This window comes from Scylla paramamosain, chromosome 21 (assembly GCF_035594125.1).
Source record: "Scylla paramamosain isolate STU-SP2022 chromosome 21, ASM3559412v1, whole genome shotgun sequence".
In the NCBI taxonomy this organism is placed as follows: Eukaryota; Metazoa; Arthropoda; class Malacostraca; order Decapoda; family Portunidae; genus Scylla; species Scylla paramamosain.
The window spans coordinates 15480846-15503017 of NC_087171.1; the positions used below are offsets into that span (position 1 = coordinate 15480846).

The window sequence follows — 22172 nt, forward strand, 5'->3', positions numbered from 1 at the left end:
TGAGACCTGAGAGTATTGCTTTTCCTCGTCCAGCCGTGTGCGTGTGTGTGTGTGTGTGTGTGTGTGTGTGTGTGTGTGTGTGTGTGTGTGTGTGTGTGTGTGTGTACTTTCTTTTTTTGGTTGTGGATGTTTGTCAATAGTCTCTCTCTCTCTCTCTCTCTCTCTCTCTCTCTCTCTCTCTCTTCTCTCTCTCTCTCTCTCTCTCTCCTCTCTCTCTCTCTAACCACTCATTACCAAACCATTACAGACCAAAAAAACGAAAAAAAGAAAAAATAAAGAACAGACAACACACTCAGCTCAAAAATCCTATAAACTCCGTGCAACACCAAGATCAACACCCCCACCCCCCTACACAAACACACACACACACACACACACACACACACTTACACACACACACACCTGCCTGTACTGCGGCGAGGCATCCTTATCTACAGCCCAAATAGTGGTGATCAGCGTGCTGGCAGAGTTCTCCTGCACAGACCCATCCCACGCCTGCAGGAGAGGGAGCGTTGTCGTTCACGTCCAAGATATCCACGACCACCTGATGCTCCAGCCGGGCGTTCCTGTCGTTCTGGAGTCGAGGAAACGAGAGGTATGGTAGACGCAAGGTAAGAAGGGAGGAAAATGTGGGTGTTTCTGTCGTTCTAGGGTCGATGAGACGAAGAAGGTGATTGCAAGTTAAGGAGAGAGGAAAATTCTGGCTATGGTGAATGGAAGAGAGGGAATATGCGGGGAATAGAGCGCTGAGGAGATAAGAAAGATGAATGTAAGGTGAGGAAGAAAAGACGGGTAAGAAGAACGGGTGAGAGGGAAGAGAGTATGGAGTATAGGATAAGAAGGAGAGAGAAAGGACAAACTTGTGACAGAAAAAAATGAAGTGAAGGAGGGTGGAAGGTACAGGGTAAGAGAGAGAAAAAAAGGGACAAACACAGAAGACTAGAAAGGGGAGGAAAGGTAGAAAATGTCAAAAGAGAAATGCAAGAATAGAGAGTGAAGGAAGAGAAAGATCGTGGGGAAAGAGAAACGAAATAGGATAAAAGGAGAGAAGACGATAGAGATCTGTGAGAGGAAGAGGTGGAAAGGAGAGAAGGAGCAGGTAAAATGAGGGAAGTTAAAAAAAGAGAAGAGAAGAATGTCGGGAGAGGAAATGAGACGAGTTGAGAGGGTTGAAAGAAGGAGAAGCGAGAAAATATAAAAGAGACGGGAGGAAGGGGGGCTGGGAGAGGAAATGAGCCGAAGGGAAAGAAGCTCAGAGGAGTGTTAAGAGGCGAGGCAAGGAAGTGCGGTGACGAGACCCACGACTTGAAAAATAATGAGAAAAAATATAGTCGCGGAAAAGTAAAGACAACATGAAAGAAAAAAAATGTCAACAACAACAACAAGGGGAGAGACGATAATGACAAAAAATGACCACAAAGAAAAAAGAAAATGGCAACATCAAAGCCAATTACCAACCAACACGTCATTCACTCACCACCATGAGTACGTTGAGTCTGTACGCCTGCAGGGTCTCGAAGTCGAGGTTCCTGGTGGCCACGAACACACTCACGCCGGAGTTGTTCCCGCACAGATCCTCCTGATGGTCCGGCACTTGTCTGACGGAGGAACGTAGAACCAAATTTTTACACACGTATCGGTGCCTTACCTCGACAACCTTCTGTAAACTCTAGTGCAATGTATTGTTTTCTCTCTCTCTCTCTCTCTCTCTCTCTCTCTCTCTCTCTCTCTCTCTCTCTCTCTCTCTCTCTCTCTCTCTCTCTCTCTTTTCTTAATACTTTCATAATTCTATTGATAATTTAACATGAATTCTTTATTGGATGTTATTGGAGTTTTTGAAGTCTTCTTTTATTTTCAATGGGATTTTCAAAATTGCTTTCATGATTCTAGTTATAGTTTGATATTTGTCCTTTATTTGGAAGCCATTGGGGTTTTCAAGATTGCCCCGACGATTCCGGTCATAATTTAAAAAGAGTTCTTTATCTTTAATAGGGAAATCACCCACGAGATCCTGACTAATGATCTCTGTGGCCTTGGAAAATAATCCTCACGAAAGCTAAGAGTCAAAGCGTTCCAGCAAGGGGAAGAGGAGCAGGAGGAGGAGGAGGAGGAGGAGGAGGAGGAGGAGGAGGTAGGAGTACAAAGGAAAGGGATGAAAGGTATGATAAAAGAATTAAAGAGAAGAGGAGGAGGAAGAGGAGGAGGAAGAAAAGGAAGAGGAGAAGGAGGAGGAGGAGGAGAAGGAGGAGGAGGCGGAGGAGGAGGAGGAAATGGAGGAAAGTGGAAAGAAAATAAGGGAAAAAAGTGACATGGGATGGAGGCAACAGGTTCAGGCTGAAGGAGGAGGAAAGTGAACTCAGGAAATTGGAGAGGAAGGTGATGATGCGGAAGAGAGAGAGAGAGAGAGAGAGAGAGAGAGAGAGAGAGAGAGAGAGAGAGAGAGAGAGAGAGAGAGAGAAGTGAGGATACCTTGATGGGAAAAAAAACACAAAGGAAAACAGTCTCTATACAACGGAATATAAAGCAAACAAAAAAAAGATGGATCAAAACTCTCGCCCCGAAAAAAGAAAACAAGACGAGACACAGAGGCACAAAAATTGATATAAAAAACAAAGCAAAAATAGACAAAAGAAGAGAGCGAAAAGAAAAGAAAACTGGAAATACAAAACACACATACAAAGCAAAAGAAGATGAGAGAGAGAGAGAGAGAGAGAGAGAGAGAGAGAGAGAGAGAGAGAGAGAGAGAGAGAGAGAGAGAGAGAGAGAGAGAGAGAGAGAGAGAGAGAGAAACCTTGGAAATGCAAAATAAACAAAGCAGTGGATGAGCATACAAACTTGATCTTTGTTGTTCCTAACCTAGCATGACCTAACCTAACCTAACCTAACCTAGCATGACCTAACCTAACCTAACCTAACCTAGCATGACCTAACCTAACCTAACCTAACCTAGCATGACCTAACCTAACCTAACCTAACCTAGCATGATCTAACCTAACCTAACTATAACCTAACCTGACAACATAATCTAACTTAATCTAACCTGACTTAATCTAACCTAACCTGACTTAACATTACCTCATCTCACATAATACAACTTTATCTACCCTAACCTAAGCTGGCATAACCTTAACTAATCCTAAGCTAAGGTAACCTAACATGATATCACTTTACTTAACCTAATCTAACCTGACTTGCCATGACCTAACGTAATCTAAGCTGCGTTTCCCTGAAGTTATCTAACCTAACATAACCTAACCTGACTTGCCCTGACCTTATCTAATCTAAACTAAACTAACTTAATGTAACATCATTTGATCTTACCTGAGAGCGAAGGTTCCGTCAGAATTGGTCTCTGGAGTGTCGCCGTTCAGAAGGGTGAAGTAAACATTGGGAGCCTTCGGTAAGTTAGACCTAGTGAGGGAAATGAAGGAGGAGGAGTAAGTACACACGTCATATCAGAGTGAGCCAATACCTTCATTTTTTCGTAAATTTCACTGGTAAATTAGCTAGGGAAACCTTTTTTTTTTTTTCTGAGGAACTTTTTTTGGGGGGCGGGGTGGTTGGTAAATATCTTTTTTTCTACATATTGGGTACTTGTACTCGTATGTCTTCTTCACACACACACACACACACACACACACACACACACACACACACACACACACATACAAAGAAAATAAGGAAATAAAAAAACAACGATCTCCACCTGACTCTAACCCCCACGTCCAATATATTAAATGCAAGAATTAATAGTGTCTTCACCCTTCCATCCGTTTCACCGGTGGACTTTAAAACTCTGTCGGACTGTCTCTTTTTATAGTTTCCATCCCTACTTTTTTTAATTTCGTTCATTTCACTGAAGCAAGAGTTAATCAGTCAGTAGCTTCACTCATTCAACACACTTCTTGTGATTTTAGATATTTTTGGGGGCAATTCTCTTTTGGGACTGGTATCTTCAGTGAACATTATATTTTTCGTTGCTCTTAGCCAGAACGAGAAGAGAGAAAAAAATCAAACTTTTAAAACCTGACGTAAGGCTTTAGGAAACACCGTTCATTGGAAAGCCAACGCGAGGACGGTTCCTTTAAAGTGTAGAGATGGAGACGAAAGAATGAAAGAAGAGTGACAATAACGTTGATCCAGAGAGAGAGAGAGAGAGAGAGAGAGAGAGAGAGAGAGAGAGAGAGAGAGAGAGAGAGAGAGAGAGAGAGAGAGAGAAACAAGAAATATTTACAGATTACACTGGGAGAATATCGAAGCGTTTCACGAACCAATGAAAAACAAAGAGAAAAGGAAGGAGTGGGAATATTGGAATCAATATACAAAACTGTGCAGCGGAACAGTGCGAGGATTTAGGATGTGGAGAGAGAGAGAGAGAGAGAGAGAGAGAGAGAGAGAGAGAGAGAGAGAGAGAGAGAGAGAGAGAGAGAGAGAGAGAATATTAAGTGTTCGTTCTGAGCTTCATTTATTCAAAACAGGAATCTCTCTCTCTCTCTCTCTCTCTCTCTCTCTCTCTCTCTCTCTCTCTCTGTTGCACTTAATTTCGCTTTTTTTTTCTTTTTTTTCCAGTTATTTTCATTTTTCTTACTTCTTTATAAAATTCCACGAACTTAAAATGAAAATAATCCAGTGAAAGAAGCGAGTGTGCTTTGTGATTTTTCCTTCCCCACTCCAGCAAAATTAAAATCGTACGTAATTTTGTACGGCTTTGCTTTTTTTTTTTTTTGTTCATATTAGATCTTTGTACAATTCATTTTTTCTACCTTTTTTTACCATGCTCTTATAATTCTAACGTGTCATGATTCTCTCTCTCTCTCTCTCTCTCTCTCTCTCTCTCTCTCTCTCTCTCTCTCTCTCTCTCTCTCTCTCTCTCTCTATTTTATTTTTTTCTCTATAACTGTTAATATTCTAAGTGCACTACATACCTTTTGTCCATGAAAGATTAATATTTGTAACCTGAATGATGAATAAATGCTAGGATCTAATAAAGGTCTGTGCATTTGTCTGCCTGTCTATCTATCTCTGTATCTATCTCTTTCTCTTAATTAATCTACTTATCATTCTATATCAGCCGGTTACTCTTATCTGTGTGTGTGTGTGTGTGTGTGTGTGTGTGTGTATCAACCAACCAGTTATTCAATACATACATAAATCTATCTATCCATATCAGACAGTTTTTGTATCTATCCATCCACCCATCCATTCATACATCCATCCACCCAACAAATCATTCATCCATGCATCTATCAATACATTCATGCCTCTATAACAAACAATCAAAATACATATCCACTTAACAATCCAACCATCCATCCATCCATCCATCCATCCGTCCACCAAACCATCCACTCGTCCATACATCTACATTCTTAGAGCCCCTCCTGCAGTTCACTCTCTCACCTTGCACAGACCACTACCACGTCAGTATTCTCCGTCGTGTTCTCCGGAATAGCAGGCTGCCGCGGGTGCTGGGTGGACACGGAGGGTGGCAGCTCCCCCGAGGACACCACTCGAACGGTGATGGGCGCCGTGGACCACAGGGGAGGAGTGCCACCGTCCACCGCCCGCACACGCATATCGAAGGTCTTAGTGTTAGCCTGATGGGGGAAAAGAGAAGGTTTTGGTTAGGTTATGGTAGAGGGAAGGAGAAGAGGGTTAGGTTAGGTGTTGTGGAAAGGTCACTCAAATACTTCCTGGTCTCATATAATTCGTCTTACCTTAAGTTTTTGGGAGACACTGTAGACTATGCTACGAGTTTTTTTTTTTTCTTCTTCTTCTTATGAAGGAATGCACGTAATTTCAAGAATGGTTTTCTTACCGTACGTTCAACTTGCTGAAAGTCACTAAAAAGGATTTGAGAGAGAGAGAGAGAGAGAGAGAGAGAGAGAGAGAGAGAGAGAGAGAGAGAGAGAGAGAGAGAGAGAGAGAGAGAGAGAGAGAGAGAGAGAGAATGGACAAAAAGCAAGCACACACCGTGATTATTAGATAGACGAAAAATAAAGGATTTTCGTATACAAGCATTTCCAGTAGAAGTAGTAGTAGTAGTAGTAGTAGTAGTAGTAGTAGTAGGAGAGACAACACGTGATGCCGAATCTGGTGTGAAATCCGAACATACGAGTGACAGTGAATCGAACCATTGTCACGACACTCAAGGTACATCTCAGCAGCCAGACCGTAACTCATTATGTTCCAGACGGAGTTCGCCTGACCCATATTGTCTCACCCACACAGACTTGTACCCGCTGCCAAATAAGGGGAGGACTGTCTGGAAGAATACAATACAACTCTACCTATTTCAATACGAACTTTAGCCTTGTATAAGAGAAGCGAGCAATCTGCGAGGGCAACAAACAACATACTTAAAAGCCGCCACCTGTGATCTCCGCGTCACGTATTTTGTCTCCGTTGACGTTTCCTCACACGTCAAATGAAAAAAACACGTCCGTCTCACGCTACCCATGTTACCCTGATTGTCATGAAGGTCTCTCTCTCTCTGGGTGGCTCTGAGGTACAAAACTTGAATCAAGGTTTCAAGTTGCGAGTTCGATCCAGGTTCACGGTAATTACTCGGTGGAAAAGTTAGCACTATTTTTCATTTTTTTCATAATCCTACACAGTCAGCGTCATGTATTGCTAATGAACCGTTATTACTCAAATCTTTCCCTTCTATTTCATCCCCCCTCTCTCTCTCTCTCTCTCACCATGGCGTCATGCAGGTGTCGCTTCAAGGTGAGCACCCCCGTGATGGGCTCCAGGTAGAAGAACTCCAGGTGGTTGGGGTGGCCCTCCAGGTGGTAAGTGAGATGTGCGTTCCTGCCAGCGTCCCTGTCTGAAGCGGCGACACGCACCACGGGCAGGGCCAGGTTGTGATCCGTGGCCAGCGTCTGATCGTACCGCTGAGGGAGGGAAGGAGGTAGGGAGTAGGAAGGAGAGACTGGTTGAGGTTTTAACGCCGTAAGAATAGCAATATGGGGCTGAGACAAGAAGGAAGGGTAAGAGAAGTAGTGTGTGTGTGTGTGTGTGTGTGTGTGTGTGTTCACCACCCCAAGTTTGTTAAGACACACAAAGTAATTCATCATCTGAACTCTCCACACACACACACACACACACACACACACACACACACACACACACACACACACACACACACGTGTATCTTCCCCCATAGCATTACAGAAGACGACGCGGCAGCAAGAACAAAGACTGCACAAACATGAGGACAGGACACAAGAGTAGCTCAAGTCCTGCATTCTAAGACTAAATACAATACACCTGTGAAACTTAACTGGCTAACTTTTACAAACCTAATTACCTCCTTGGGAGAGGCAGAGCGTGCAGGCTTTTTGTCACTCATTCTTTTCATTCCCTTGACCAGAACAGACCAGATCACAGCCACTCACCTCTTGATTAAATACAGGGGAGTTATCATTGAGGTCGTCCACTATCACCCTGAAGGAACACGAGGCCTGGAGGGGAGGGGAGCCGCCATCCTTGGCCACCACAGTCAGCATAAACTCTTCATCTCCCTCGTCACGATCCAGCCGCTGCCACGAGGCCACAGACGAAGCGAAGAGGTTACACAGGTTTTACGAGCTAACCAATGGGTGATTTTATGGGGGATTTTTTGTATTTGGTGAGGATTAAGGATAGTATTGCAGAAAGTTCCTCCCCACCCACTTCCCTTCTAAGAGGTATGTATCGAGGAGGAGAGGGGGGGAAGAGGAGGACGATGTGACAAACTTCCCTACAGCAACAATGCGTTCTCAATTCAGTATACAAAGAAGATTCCTCCCACCCACTTTTTTCCTAAGAGAAGGACGAAGAGGAGGAGGAGGAGGAGGAGGAGGAGGAGGAGGAGGAGGAGGAGGAGGAGGAATGTGCGTTACGAACTTCCTAACAGCGAAGCCACACCAAAACCCTCTTTTTATTACTATCTTTGGAACCACACAAGCGATCTCTTCATCCAGATTCTGAAACGCATGGTGGTGGAGACTTAGCATCTCTTGACTATGTGAGAACTCCCAGTAATACAAACTAAATATCATATGCGAGACTGTCTTCCGAATTGAATATAAGAGAAATTACTAAAGATGACAAAAAAAAAAAGTGAGGGGAAAAAAGATAACAGGGGACTGAAATGTACGAAGCTGAACCACCCCACTAAGAACTCTGAGACATCAAGACTCTTATAGTTACGTCTTTATGTGGTGAATAAATTGAAACACTGGATAGGAAGGAGTAAGAGTGACCGTGGAAGAGAAGAAACAAACACAGGAAAAGGATACAAGAGAGGTTCGGATATATTATGAAATCCTGGAGTGGTGCGTCGCCGTCCTCGTGAAAGCTTTAATGGCTGAAGACCTAAAATAGCACGAGGGAGTAAAGGGGATGAAACTGCCGAGGTGGGACTGTATTTGACGAGCGCGACACCCTCTGACTGTGCGCAGAGAGCCAGGAAGGAAGGGAGCGACAGTTCTTGTTATTCCTGGTTGGGACACACACACACACACACACACACACACACACACACACACACACACACACACACACACACGTTAAATTACGAATTACATTACGAGAATGCCTTACACAGTTGCAAGGAACTCCACCTTTCCCAATGGTACGCACATCATACTCGTACAACACTCGCAGTAGCAACGTTAACCTTATTTGTCCTCAGTTGCGAACAGCACTTTTTATGAATAGTGTGTTTTGGTCCAGTCCTTGTATTTGGAATTCTCTGCCAGTAGAAATAAAGGACCTTGTTAACAGTGGCAATTTGTCTGGATCTAAGAAAAAAAAAACAATTGTTTATGTTGCAAAATAATTCAAAGTTTATAAAGTAGTATAGATTATCGCAAGAGTAATCTATTCATATATTTATTCTATTTTTATATTAGTATTTTCTATTGTAATTAATTATTAAATTACAGCCATTAATCATTGTTAAAAATATTATTATTATTGCCTATTGTTGTTATCATTACTGTCATTATTGTTATCAATAATCTATGCTATCAATTTATCATTATTCGTTATCATTATTGCTATCAGTATATTGTTATTATTGTTATTATTATTATCTTTACTGTTATTATTGCAAATTATTGTCATTTTCTCATTTTTGGGGTAGGTTCGCTTTGCAACCTTAAGTTGCAAGATCCTTCATCCTTAAAATAAGAAAGAAAAAAAATGTCTGTCGAGAAGCTTCGGCTTGACAGACTGAGCCAGTCATATATGTATATATTGTAATTAATTATAATGTTTGTAATATAATGGCAATAAAATATTTACTTACTAGTTTGACTCACTTATGTAAAAATACAATTAGGTAAGAAACACACACAAATCTGCCTCAGACCGCACACATTCTCTCTCTCTCTCTCTCTCTCTCTCTCTCTCTCTCTCTCTCTCTCTCTCTCTCTCTCTCTCTCTCTCTCTCTCTCTCTCTCTCTCTCCACGCCTTTTCTAAAATTAAACTTTATCTAAACAATCCTTATCTGCTTATGTATTTGTCTTATCTAACTTATCGTTCAGTAGGTCTTGTCTGCTCCCCCCGTTTCCCCCCTCTCTCTCTCTCTCTCTCTCTCTCTCTCTCTCTCTCTCTCTCTCTCTCTCTCTCTCTCTCTCTCTCTCACCCGGGTTGTCGTGATGTGACCGCGCTGGCTGGACGCCTGGATGGCAAAGGTACTGAAGCTGTGGATGAGGGAGTAGGAGAGGGCGCCGCTGAGCCAGCTGTCCACATCAGTAGCCACCACCTGTAGCACATGGGGAGAAGCGGGTAAGAGAGAGGGGGTGAGGGAAGGGAAGGAGAGTGGGAGAGAAAGGGAAGGGGGGTGTGAGAAATGAAGGACATGAGGAGAGGGAGGAAGGGAAAGAGAGGTAGAAGCGGAGGCAGGATGTGAAAATGGGAAAAAAAGGGAAAAAATAATGGAGGAAGAAAGTCAAGAAAAGGGAAGGGAGTAATGAATGGAGGGATGGGGGAGAGAAGGGAAAATGGAAGAGTGAACGCAAAGGTACAAAGAAGGAAGGGGGATACGGCTTGGGAAAGGAGGAAAGGACAGAGAAAGGAAACCAGGAAGAAGGGAAAAAAAAAAACATGGGAGAGAGAGAGAGAAAAAAAAAAATGACAGAGTACGAGGAAAGGTGAAGAGGAGAAAGAGCGGGAGAAAATGAGAAAGTGAATTATTAAAGAATCTAAATACTAGTATATGAACGAGTGAGGGAATGAGACAGAGAATGAGTGAGTGAGTAAATGAATGAATGAATGAATGAGGAGCAGATTTCTCAGATGGAAGTGAATATCATATAACTCAGCAGTGCTCGAGGCAAAAGGAAGAAAAGCACAGGAGGACACGCACAAGCAGAGGGTCAAAATGAGAAAAAGAGAGTCAAGAGACAAGGCAAGACGAGATAATAAGGACAAGATTAAAGAGAAGAACGAGGAATGGAAGGGAGACAAATTAATGTGCGTAAAGGAACCATAGGAGGAGGAGGAGGAGGAGGAGGAGAAGGAAAGACATGAAAAAAGGGAGAATTGTCTTACGCGGCTTATGAAGGGTAATAGAAACTCGGTGCATCAATCTTCTTAACTCTAACAAAGACAGGCAAGAGGGAAGGAAGGATGGAAGTAAGCAAGGAAAGAAAAAAAAGGAAAAAAGGAAAAGGAAGAGAGAAAGAAAGAAAAAAAAGGAAGAAAGGGAGGAAGAAAGGAAAGAAGGGAGGAAAGAAAGTAATAAGCTTAAAGATCTACGTACGAGTTTAGCACTGTAACGCTTTCACTACAATAAACTTGACTTGCTGCAATTAATTTCTCTCTCTCTTCTCTCTCTCTCTCTCTCTCTCTCTCTCTCTCTCTCTCTCTCTCTCTCTCTCTCTCTCTTACCGTCAGGACAGGGCTGCCTGCCGTCACATTCTCCATCACGTGGGTATCCTCGTAAGACTCACAATCCGGAAAGACTGGGCGGCGGGCTGCTGTCACCTGTGGGAGGGGGGGGGTGGAGATGCAACGCTGGTCAGGGTGGTGGTGTTGTTGTGGATGTGGTGGTGGTGGTGGTGGTGGGGGTGTAATCATATTGCAATGCTCACAGTAATATTGATACTTACATAAAGACTACTACTACTACAACTACTACTACAGCTACAACTACTACTACAATACTACTACTACTACTACTGCTATTTCTACTATTACTTCTACTACTACTAAGATCATTTACACGATATAAGACAGTTTATTAGACAGTGGGAAAAACAAATGAGAAATACATAATGTTTACTACTACTACTACTACTACTACTACTGCTACTACTGCTACTACTACTACTACACTACTACTACTACTACCACCAGCACCACCACCACCACTACTACTACAACAACCACTACACGTAACTAGTAATCACCAATACAAACAATGCAGCAACAGGTTCTATTCACAGCACACAAACATAACACGGTCACCAATACCGAGGCAAACAAACAACAAAAACAAAAAAAGATAAAAAAAATTACATGAATAAATATAAAGAGATTAATAATTTCAACGTGATAAACTTTTCCATTTGAATGCATTTGATAAGGTTGCTCTCATAACTTTCATGTGTGTATGTGTGTGTGTGTGTGTGTGTGTGTGTGTGCCTGAGTATGTGTATGTGTGTGCCTGTGTGTAGGGAGAAGTGAACACAACAAGGAAGGAAGTCTTACCGAGTCCCCTCACTGAACGCAACGAGGTCCGCACCAAAACAAAGGATCTGACGCCTACCACTACCTCTTACGTAGAAAATTCCCCCTTCTCTCTCTCTCTCTCTCTCTCTCTCTCTCTCTCTCTCTCTCTCTCTCTCTCTCTCTCTCTCTCTCTCTCTCTCTCTTGCAGGAAGCTTGGTCAGTTTCTAAACGAATAGAAAGGGATAACACGGTATGTTACCCGAGTGTGAATTCCTCTCTCTCTCTCTCTCTCTCTCTCTCTCTCTCTCTCTCTCTCTCTCTCTCTCTCTCTCTCTCTCTCTCTCTCTCTCTCTCTCTCTCTCTCTCTTCATACACACACACACACACACGCATTTCTCACTGTCATTACTGAATAAAAAAGGCAAAATTCGCTTACAAAAATTAAGCACGATACTTAAATTAACATTTTATCTCAAAGCACCATTCACTCTGTTACGCCACTCTGCTATTATCGCACTAAACACAGTATTGAACAAAGGGAAGGGATTAAAGTAGATAAATATTTACGAAGGGACGCAGGAAATGAATCTATGAAAGAGTTAGGGAGTAAGAGAGCGAGTAAGTGGCACGGTGAGTAAGAGCCTGTGGTTATTTTAAAATGCAGTGAGCTCTTCTAAGAACTATTTTCAAAAGCTATAGGGATAACCACATTCTTTTTTTTTTAGTGATGATACAGAGTCGTTGGTAAACTTTCACTGAAATCATGAAGGCAATTTTTTAAAAACCTTGATGGCCCTGTTTAAAAAGTAGTCATGACTGGGAACTCAGATGTTTGTGAATGCGGTTCCCAAATATAGTATCATCAAAGGTAGTGGCCCAAGATGTCAATTAGTGAATAAGGGAGCGAGTAAATGAGTGAACTGAATCAATCTCTGTATCCTCAAACGTCCAGGCGTGTTGATTCGAGGATCTCAACAGATTAGTGGGAATTACATGGGAGTTTTCAAGCGTGTTTCTGTTATAATAATGATATCTCAATCCTTTCTCTGCTATCTGGCACTCCTCGTCTTAATCGTAAACCACTCTTGAGATATTCATTTTCGTTATACATCTATCTCTAAACATTATATAAGTTGGGCACTGGGAGGTTCTTTTATTTCCTCTTTTCCTTCCCGTGAGGTGCTTGTAAAGTTCTTGTATTGTGCCTTTAGTGATGTGGATTGTTGAATATCGATATGAAAGGGTTAACAATACTTCTACTTTGTTACTGAGAAAAATCATGCCTGGAAACACGCCTAAATCTCTGATTGGCCTTTGAAATAGTCCTAACAGGAGAGCAAGGAGTCTCAAAACACTCCTTAAGTGATAACGGGCACAACAGCTTATCATTCTCCCTCCCCACCCTTACCTCCCTTCCCTTCCTTGCCTCCTTCCCTATCCGATCCCTTCCACCATTGCGTTCCTCCCCACCATTGCCTCTCCACTCTAGCCTTCCTCCTCAGTCACCCTCCTCAGTCTCCCTCCTCAGCCTCCCTCCCCACCCTTGCCTCGCTCCTCAGCCTCCCTCCTCAGCTTCCCTCTCCACCCTTGCCTCCTGCCCCAACAGCAGTGAAACATGGAGGCGGCGAGAGGCTCAGAGCAGCATAGGCGGGCCTGGCACGCTGAGTACCGCGGCAGAAATCGTGTGGAGAGCGGGCACTCGTACAAAGCGCAGGTCCTTGACGTCACGCGTTACGTGCTCTTCCCTAAGGCACTCGCCGTGTGGGCGTGAGGCGCGATTACACTGAGACTTGTGGCGCAGCTATGAAGTGCGTGTGGCGGGGTGAGGAGGGAGACACTCGGGAGGGACGCGTGCCCCGCAGACCAAGCCTAGCTGACTCGTTACACTCGAGAGAGAGAGAGAGAGAGAGAGAGAGAGAGAGAGAGAGAGAGAGAGAGAGAGAGAGAGAGAGTGTGTGTGTGTGTGTGTGTGTGTGTGTGTGTGTGTGTGTGTGTGTGTACCTTGAACAGTACGGACAAGTGTACAGGCCAGTGTTTTGTGGAGCGTGATGGTGCTGTGTGGTGTGCAGGGAGGGAACGACAAAAGGAAACGAGAGGCTGACAAATGATGAGGGTGACTAGATGTGACTAAGCTTTTGATAACACTCAGTAATCTTTCTGTGAAGTGAGATTACTGAAAGCCACACACATAAATATAGATGGTCGAAGCTCTCTTTGGACGGGTGTTAAATGAATTATATGAAAATTCTCTCTCTCTCTCTCTCTCTCTCTCTCTCTCTCTCTCTCTCTCTCTCTCTCTCTCTCTCTCTCTCTCGCTTGCTTGCTTGCTTGCTTACTTACTTGAAAATTCTTCAGCTCATATAATATTCGACGGTACACGCAGCAGTCGACGAACAAATGTGTGCAGCATTTCAGAGAGGAATTTCATGTTTTGGGAGACCCAAGGGAATTAAGGTGACATCCGCGCCATCTGTTGCTGAAACTCATCAGCTCCAGTTGAAAGTGACCGTCCGTGTTCAGAAATTCTCTGCCTATTATCTTTGGTCCTTATGTTCGTGATTTTTTGTAAAATGACTCGTTGACAAAGTAAGGGGGTCTATGCAGGAAACACGAACACGAACACGATACGGAAATGCAATAAACTTCTGCTGCCATAGGAAGAGGAGCGACACATTCTGAAATGTGAGCGGCACTACTGTGAGCGGCCGGTGCCTCGTGACGTGACGCAGGTGACACTAGAAGAGGAAAACATGGACCACGAGCAGGTTACGTCTGTGTGCGATGTGATGGTGTCCCTGTTACTCGAGGCCGAGCGCGTTTTCAGCTGCAGCAGAAGAGAGGCGACGGGAAATAGTGCCAGGAGTGTGAGGACGAGACACTGCGAGTTGTGCGGCGAATGTGTGGAGAACAGGCAGCGTCACTCTGTTTCTTGACCGATGTGTGGGCCTCTTCACCCAACACAGATCACTGAACACGCACCTCTCTTCCACGGCAACACATTCCAATCTTTTTGTTACTTTTGTATATTTTTTTTAATAAGTTATAGTAGTATTAGTGTGTGTGTGTGTGTGTGTGTGTGTGTGTGTGTGTGTGTGTGTGTGTGTGTGTGTGTGTGTGTGTGTGTGTGTGTGTGTGTGTGTGTGTGTGTGTGTGCGTTTGTGTGCGTTAGGAAGAAGTAAAGGCTAAGGCTACTCACCTTGAGTTACGGAGACCAACGGCTCTGCAACGTAGGGAACATAAACAGAATGAAGAAAATCTATTACCATCATCATCTATGGCATTACTATCATTGTTATTATCATTATTATCATCAGCAGTAATAACAGAAGAAGTAGTAGTAGTAGTAGTAGTAGTAGTAGTAGTAGTAGTAGTAGTAGTAGCAGTAGTAGTATACAGTAATAATATCATCTTTGTTATCATCACCACCACCACCATCATCATCATCATCATCATCATCATCATCATCCCTAACTTAACCTTACTAGATAAAATGAGCATCAATGTTCTCTCACTTCCCTCACAGGCACCATAATAAATACATATGTATACGTATTTACTTGTACTTGCACTATTAAACTATTAACTCGCAGCCATTTGCTGCATAAACGCTCCGCTAATGCATTTATATAGTTACTCTTTTCCAGTACATAGTTTAGTACAATAGTTTAAGCAAATACACGCAACATACAGTACACACAGTATACATAGCTAGTCTTTAACTCAACTGCCTGAATGAAGCTCCGTTTTTATCTACCTGTTGCACTTTCATCTACTCACCGTAAGCTGGATTTCCGGCTTTGTAGAGGTTGATAAAAGCAGCAGCAGCAGCAGGAGGAGGAGGAGGAGGAGGAGGAGGAGCATTAGTAATAGAAATATCTTCTTAGAAATCAGAACAATTACTGATTTTTTTTAACATCAGCAGATTTCTTAGACACACACACACACACACACACACACACACACACACACACACACACACACACACAGAGAGAGAGAGAGAGAGAGAGAGAGAGAGAGAGAGAGAGAGAGAGAGAGAGAGAGAGAGAGAGAGAGAGAGAGAGAGAGAGAGAGAGAGAGAGAGAGAGAGAGAGAGAGAGAGAGAGAGAGAGAGAGAGAGAGAGAGAGAGAGAGAGAGAGAGAGAGAGAGAGAGAGAGAATTATATCCAAAACAAAACACAATAAATCAAAACAACTATAACATGAACCAACAAACAAGGCAAGTCAGTAACACAACAAAACCACCAACACAACAACAGACAAAGCGCAACAAAAACCACACTTAACAAAATAACAGAACCACTGACGAACAACCCTCTTCCCAGTGTTCCCTTCCTCACTGCACCCACACAGAAAGCTGCACACTCACAGATGAAGAAGACACTGACGGGGACGAGAGTAACGTGTCCCAAGCGATCCTCTGCCCCTGCCTTGAGGTGGTATTGCCAGCGTGAGCCGTCCGGGGCCTCCTCCAGTGTGATGACTCCCGTGCTGGCGTCCATGGCGAACTGACGGCGGAAGGAGAGGTGGTGTAGATGTGGAGTGAATTAACCAAGGTGCAATGAGGGATGGAGGGAGTTAGGGAAGGAGATAAGGGACAAAAGAAGAAGCAAGAGCAGAATTAAGGGAGAGTACTTCGGTTGAAAGTGGCAAATATAAAAGGGGGAAAGTGGGATGTGGAAGCTTTTTTTCTTTTTTACAATATGGGGCAGTACACCCACCCACACACGCATGCACACACCGCGTAGTGTAGTGGTTAACACGCTCGGCTCACAACCAAGAAGACCCGGGTTCGAATCTCGGGAGCAGCGAGGAAAATGGGCGAGCCTCTTAATGTGTAGCCCCTGTTCACCTAGCAGCAAGTAGGTAAGGGATGTAATGTAACCCGAGGGGTTGTGACCTCGCTGTCCCGGTGTGTGGTGTGTGAGTGGTCTCAGTCCTAGCCAAAGATCGGTCACTATGAGCTCTGAGCTCTTTCCGTAGGGTAACGGCTGGCTGGGTGACCAGCAGACGACCGTAGGTAAATCACACACACACACACACACACACAGATACTGCACAAAAATGCAAAAATCGTTCTTCTTTAAGTAAAGAACATATCACAATTATCACAAAAAAATCTTTAAATTGAATTGAATTTAAATTGAATTACAGATTATTAAACCATAAAAGTAGAAGTATATAAAAAAAAAAAAAAAAATATATATATATATATATATATATATATATATATATATATATATATATATATATATATATATATATATATATATATATATATATATATATATATATATACATATATATATGCGTTAATCGAGAAAGTATATTTTTTAGTATCATTTTCTTTTTTTTTCTCAAAATTAAATTATGGTTATTATCTACGCACCACTCCTAAGAACCCTTAAGACTATTTTACAAATGTACAATGGTTCCCTTTAAGTACGGAACATAATCAATATCAGATAAAAATTATTAAATCGAATTTTTTTTTTCACTAAGGTACAAAACATTAAAAATCTTTTTCGACTAAAAAGTTTCCTTACGTATGCTTATTTCATGAAAATAGAAGACGAATATTCATATAAAAAGTATATATTAATAGAAAAAGTGTTTTTTTCTTGTTATTTTATTTTATTTATTTATTTTTTTATTAAGTATGGTTATTTTCAATGCACTACCCCTAAGAATTCAATAGAATATTTTACATATTTACAAAGTTCTTTAAATAAAGAACATATCCAAATCATCAGAAGGAAATTTTTAAATTGAATTTTTCACTTATTTTAAGTAAGGTTGTATCTCTAAAAAAAAAAAAAAAAAAATGCAATTAATAATTTTCCTCAAGATTACAGATAATCAAACCATGAAAAGTAGAAGAACAATATCAATATGAAAAGCATATATATCAATCAGCAAAGTGTGTCATTTTAGTGTCTTAGAAGTGATGCGTAACTTTTAAAAGAAATTACGACACTAAAAAGACACATTTTATTAACTGATGTACACTTTTTACATCAAAATTTTTTTCTATTTTTCATGATTCAACATTGTGTAATTCTTAATCTGAAAAAAAAAAGTTTCAACTTTTATAGGTCCGGACCTTAATTTAAAAAAAATGTGAAAAATTTTTAATCTCAAAATCTTTATTTGATTATAGAGATATCTTCCTCACTTAAAGAAGAACCACTGTGCATATTTAAAATATCCTTTTGAGTTCTCTGCAGTGGTGCATAGATGATAAATATATTGAACTTTGTAAAAGAAATAAAGATACTATAAAGACTCACTCAATTAACTGATATATACTTTTCTACTTTTCATGACTCAGCATTCTGTAATCTTAGAGAAAAATCCTTAATCGCAAAATATTAATTAAAAAAGGTGAAAAATTTTCAATCACAAAATTTTTATCTGATTATAGGAACATGTTGCTTACATAAAGAAGAAATATTTTACACATGCAAAATATTCTTTTGAGTTCTTACAAGTGGTGCATAGGAAATATTCACATTTAACTTTTGAAAGGAATTATGACGCTAAAAAGACACACTCTTTCATTTGATGTATAATTTTTATATCGATATTATTATTATTCTGTAATATTAGAGGAAAGTTCTTAATTGCAAAAATCAGAAGAAAACTTTTTAAGTGAATTTTTTTCACTTTTTTTTTTTAACTAAGCTCCTTACTTGTACAAAATATTCAAAAAATTTTCTAATTAAAAATTTGCCTCTTAGATTACAAATGATTAAATCATGAAAAGTAATATATATATATATATATATATATATATATATATATATATATATATATATATATATATATATATATATATATATATATATATATATATATATATATATATATATATAATTTTTTGTGTCTATTTTTTTTTTAAGTTGAATTTAAGTTAAGTTTCTTTTCTACGCTCCACTCCTAAGAACTCAAAAGAATTTTTTACATATGTAAAACAATTCTTTTTAAATCGATGCATGGGAAATATTCTCCGGTTAAGTTTTCCTTTTTTTTATTATTTGATTTCTTTCCATTACCCGTTTTCCATTTAGTGCATAAAAGTTAATTTTCTCTTTTAACAAGGCCGCGGTTTACTACATTCTCTCTCTCTCTCTGTCTCTCTCTCTCTCTCTCTCTCTCTCTCTCTCTCTCTCTCTCTCTCTCTCTCTCTCTCTCTCTCTTGGTAGTAACAGTAGTAGTAGTAGTAGTAGCAGTAGCAGTAGCAGTAACAGTAGCAGTAGCTGCAGCAGCAGTAATAGTAGTAGTTGTTGTAGTAGTAGTAGTAACAATTCACTGATAAAAAGTACATAAATAAACCACAAAATAATAATAATAATAAAAACACACACAAACAATTTTTCAACGGTACGAAACTAGAGGACAACACTCCCTAAAACAGTAACAAACAAAACAACGACAACAAAACCTTACATATGCCCATACAAACGTTACACACCAGAACAAAACAACCACGTATGCTCAAGGGTGGCTCACTCATTGACACACACACACACACACACACACACACAGATATACACACATCCTCACCGCTTCTGTTATGTCCCTCCCGCGCAGAAAGTACCGGTCGAGGTCCCCGTCGTCATCCTCCGCTCGCACAGTGCCCACGTAGCTGCCTGCACGGGGAGAAGTAGAAAGAACAGCAAGTATATAGTGTAGCCGCTCTCAGGTGCTTCGGGTTCGGGGGAGCGCCGGAGTAAAGTGAAATAAAAAAGGTAGGTAAAGGAAAAGGCCATTACTTCACCCCACAACACGGAAAAGCAATAAAACTGGCAAATATAAAAGGGGGTAGGTGGGGTGTGGAAGTTTTTTTCTTTTTTACAATATGGGGCAGTACACACACACACACACACACACACACACACACACACACACATAACGAGAGGGGGTTTACTGGCTCGTGTTCACCAGTCATATTTTACGGAAATGTTACGTATATTTATATAAATCTTCTGAACGATTTTGCAGCTTTTGGGGAAGACTGACGAGGTGCGCTATGCTGCCTTGCCCCCGCTCTGTGAGGAGTGATGGGCCAGTTGAGTAATTTCCATTGATCCATTTTATTCTATTTTGCATATTTTTCTAATATTTTAGGTATTAATTTTCGGAAGCGGAATTTATTTTCCACCTTTTTTTTTAATCCGTGTTCGACTTTCTGTACACACAGAAAAATATTACTGATTAATTAACTTATTTGTTTCATCTATCTCACTTCAGTTATTTATCATCATTCATTTGCTATTCTATTTCTTCATTATTTGCTCACTGTTAGCAATAAATTTGAATGTAATTTGATTAAAAATAATCATACAACAAACAGTGTCGTATTTATTGACTCATTCATTTATTTTTCTATCATTATTATTGTTATCTACGTGCATACTGCAGAAAACAACATCAATAAGATAAAGTTGACTTACGTCTTCTTGTGTGTGTGTGTGTGTGTGTGTGTGTGTGTGTGTGTGTGTGTGTGTGTGTGTGTGTGTGTGTGTGTGTGTGTGTAACGCCCTTTTGAAGTGTTAAAGCATGAAAGAAAAGCAGGCAGGTATCAAGTCCTAACTGGGCACACAATGCACACAAGACACCAAGCAGACCACGATGGTGACCTTGGTTCAAACAGAGATAAGTCATCCTGCACTGCCCCGCCTCTGCACACAGGCACACACCCACGTGACAGTTCTGCAAAGTGTTCTCTATGCTTTGTTTCGCTAACTGGTGACACAACAGACCCTCACCCTCTGTTCTGTTGCGTGCGGTGATAACTTTGCACCTCACACACTGTTATAGTCCGTTCAAATTAACTTGGCGGATAAAGCCGTGCCCTTCGCTAACTTCTGCTAATGTACTTGTCTCCTAACTTGACGCATCACCATCGTCCCTGCGCTCCTGGCTTGTTGGGAAGGCATTCAGCTGATGCTTGCTGGTGGAAGTGCGTGAGTCAAGAGGTAAGTTTTCCCGCCATCTGTCGGGCGCTGCGTGTAATGGTCCTGGTATATGTAAGGGACACGAGGGACCGAATTCTCAAACATCTTACCTCGCCTACTTCCAACAGGCTCTGTAGGACTTTCTTGGGATTTTCAAAGGTGCGTTCGTGATTCTAGTGGCAGTTTAACAAGGATCGTACATCATCAATGGGGAAAATCAAAACATACATGAAAGTCCGGCTAAGAGTCTCTGTGGTTTTTTGAAATAATCTTTATGAGAGAGCAAAGCGTTTTAAGACCAAGAGCCGTGGATCTCTGCCCAGCCACTCAGAAAACAAGGAGGTTCTTTGTGCTCTCTCTTTCTCTCTCTCTCTCTCTCTCTCTCTCTCTCTCTCTCTCTCTCTCTCTCTCTCTCTCTCTCTCTCTCACCCTTCCATCTCCGAGTTCTTGGAATATTCTTCTTTTCATCTAATCCTACCTCTCCTTGTTCTGTTTCGTTTTCTTTCTCCATCCCCTCGTTCTTGAAATAAACTTATGTATCTCTTCGCCTTCTCGTTTATTAAATCAGCCTCTCCTTATTCTGTCTCATTTTCTTCCTCCATCCCCTCGTTCTTGGAATATACTTCTCTGTCTTTTCTCCCTCCTCATTATTATTTCAATCTCTTCTATCTCATATTCCTTCTGCATTCCTTTGCTCCTGGAATAATCTTCTTTATCTTATTTCGTTTTCTCTCTACATCATTTTTGTTTTTGGAATATACTTCTTTATCTTTTTTTGTCAATTATCACTTATTAGCTCAAACTTCCCTTGTTTTATCTCATTTTCCTCTCCATCCTTTTGTTGTTTGGGATATAATTCCTTACCTTTCTGTCCCTCTCCTCACTTATTCTTTCTGCCACTCCTTTCGCAGAAGTCGATTAGCCTGCCGCATTCCCTTCCGTAGTGGCTAAGTTTTCTTAATGAATCTTAAAACCTCTGATCTGTCGACTGCTACGTACGAAAACGTGACAACCGACAGGCCATCAGTGGATCAGAGAATACATCGAGAGAGAAAAACAAAAAACAAAAAACGGGGAATAGTGGAAGGAGACGCAGAGAATTAATCAACTATTTGGAAAGACTGACACACCTCAAACTGTTCACATCATCAGAAGTAATCAAAAAGGAATCACTGAGGGCATTAGCAAGGTGTGGTACTGCCGCGGCGCATCATTAGCGGCAATACAAGGCTCAGGGAAGTGTGTGAGGGTGGGGAGGGGAAATTCCTATCTTCCTTCCCATCCCCATTATTTTTACCAGTAAACCCCCGCCCCTCTCTCTAAAGTACCCAATATTTTAGCTTATAACAAAGCCAGTAAAGCCTCCCCTTGCAGTCAGATTGCTGCCCTTAAGCCGCCGCTCTTGTGGTCTGTACGTGTGGCAACAAATGCTGGATCAATAACACGCCGCCATAAACAGTGATCATGAATTTTTTTTTTTTTTTTCACGTCACACTGAAAACCATCGGTGATTTGTATCTTGTCAACACATCACGAAGGGGAAGTTA

General features: G+C 41.3%; 1 protein-coding gene across 3 annotated transcripts in view; it reads right to left on the bottom strand.

Moving 5' to 3' along the window:
- Positions 1-22172, bottom strand: part of LOC135111102 (DE-cadherin-like) — a 99511-nt gene that overhangs the window by 3294 nt on the left and 74045 nt on the right. For 2 of the 3 annotated variants that reach the window (XM_064024060.1, XM_064024061.1), the window contains exons 6-11: positions 19232-19317; positions 16035-16173; positions 15446-15463; positions 14865-14888; positions 10886-10981; positions 9639-9758 (exon numbers count right to left, since the gene is read on the bottom strand). In XM_064024060.1, the coding sequence (XP_063880130.1) occupies positions 10944-10981; positions 14865-14888; positions 15446-15463; positions 16035-16173; positions 19232-19317 (305 nt within the window). In that variant the 3' untranslated portion in view covers positions 9639-9758; positions 10886-10943. Of the gene's footprint in view, positions 1-402; positions 575-1477; positions 1599-3321; positions 3412-5400; positions 5598-6701; positions 6897-7400; positions 7545-9638; positions 9759-10885; positions 10982-14864; positions 14889-15445; positions 15464-16034; positions 16174-19231; positions 19318-22172 lie in introns of those variants that run through there. The other variant, XM_064024062.1, reaches the window with a different exon arrangement.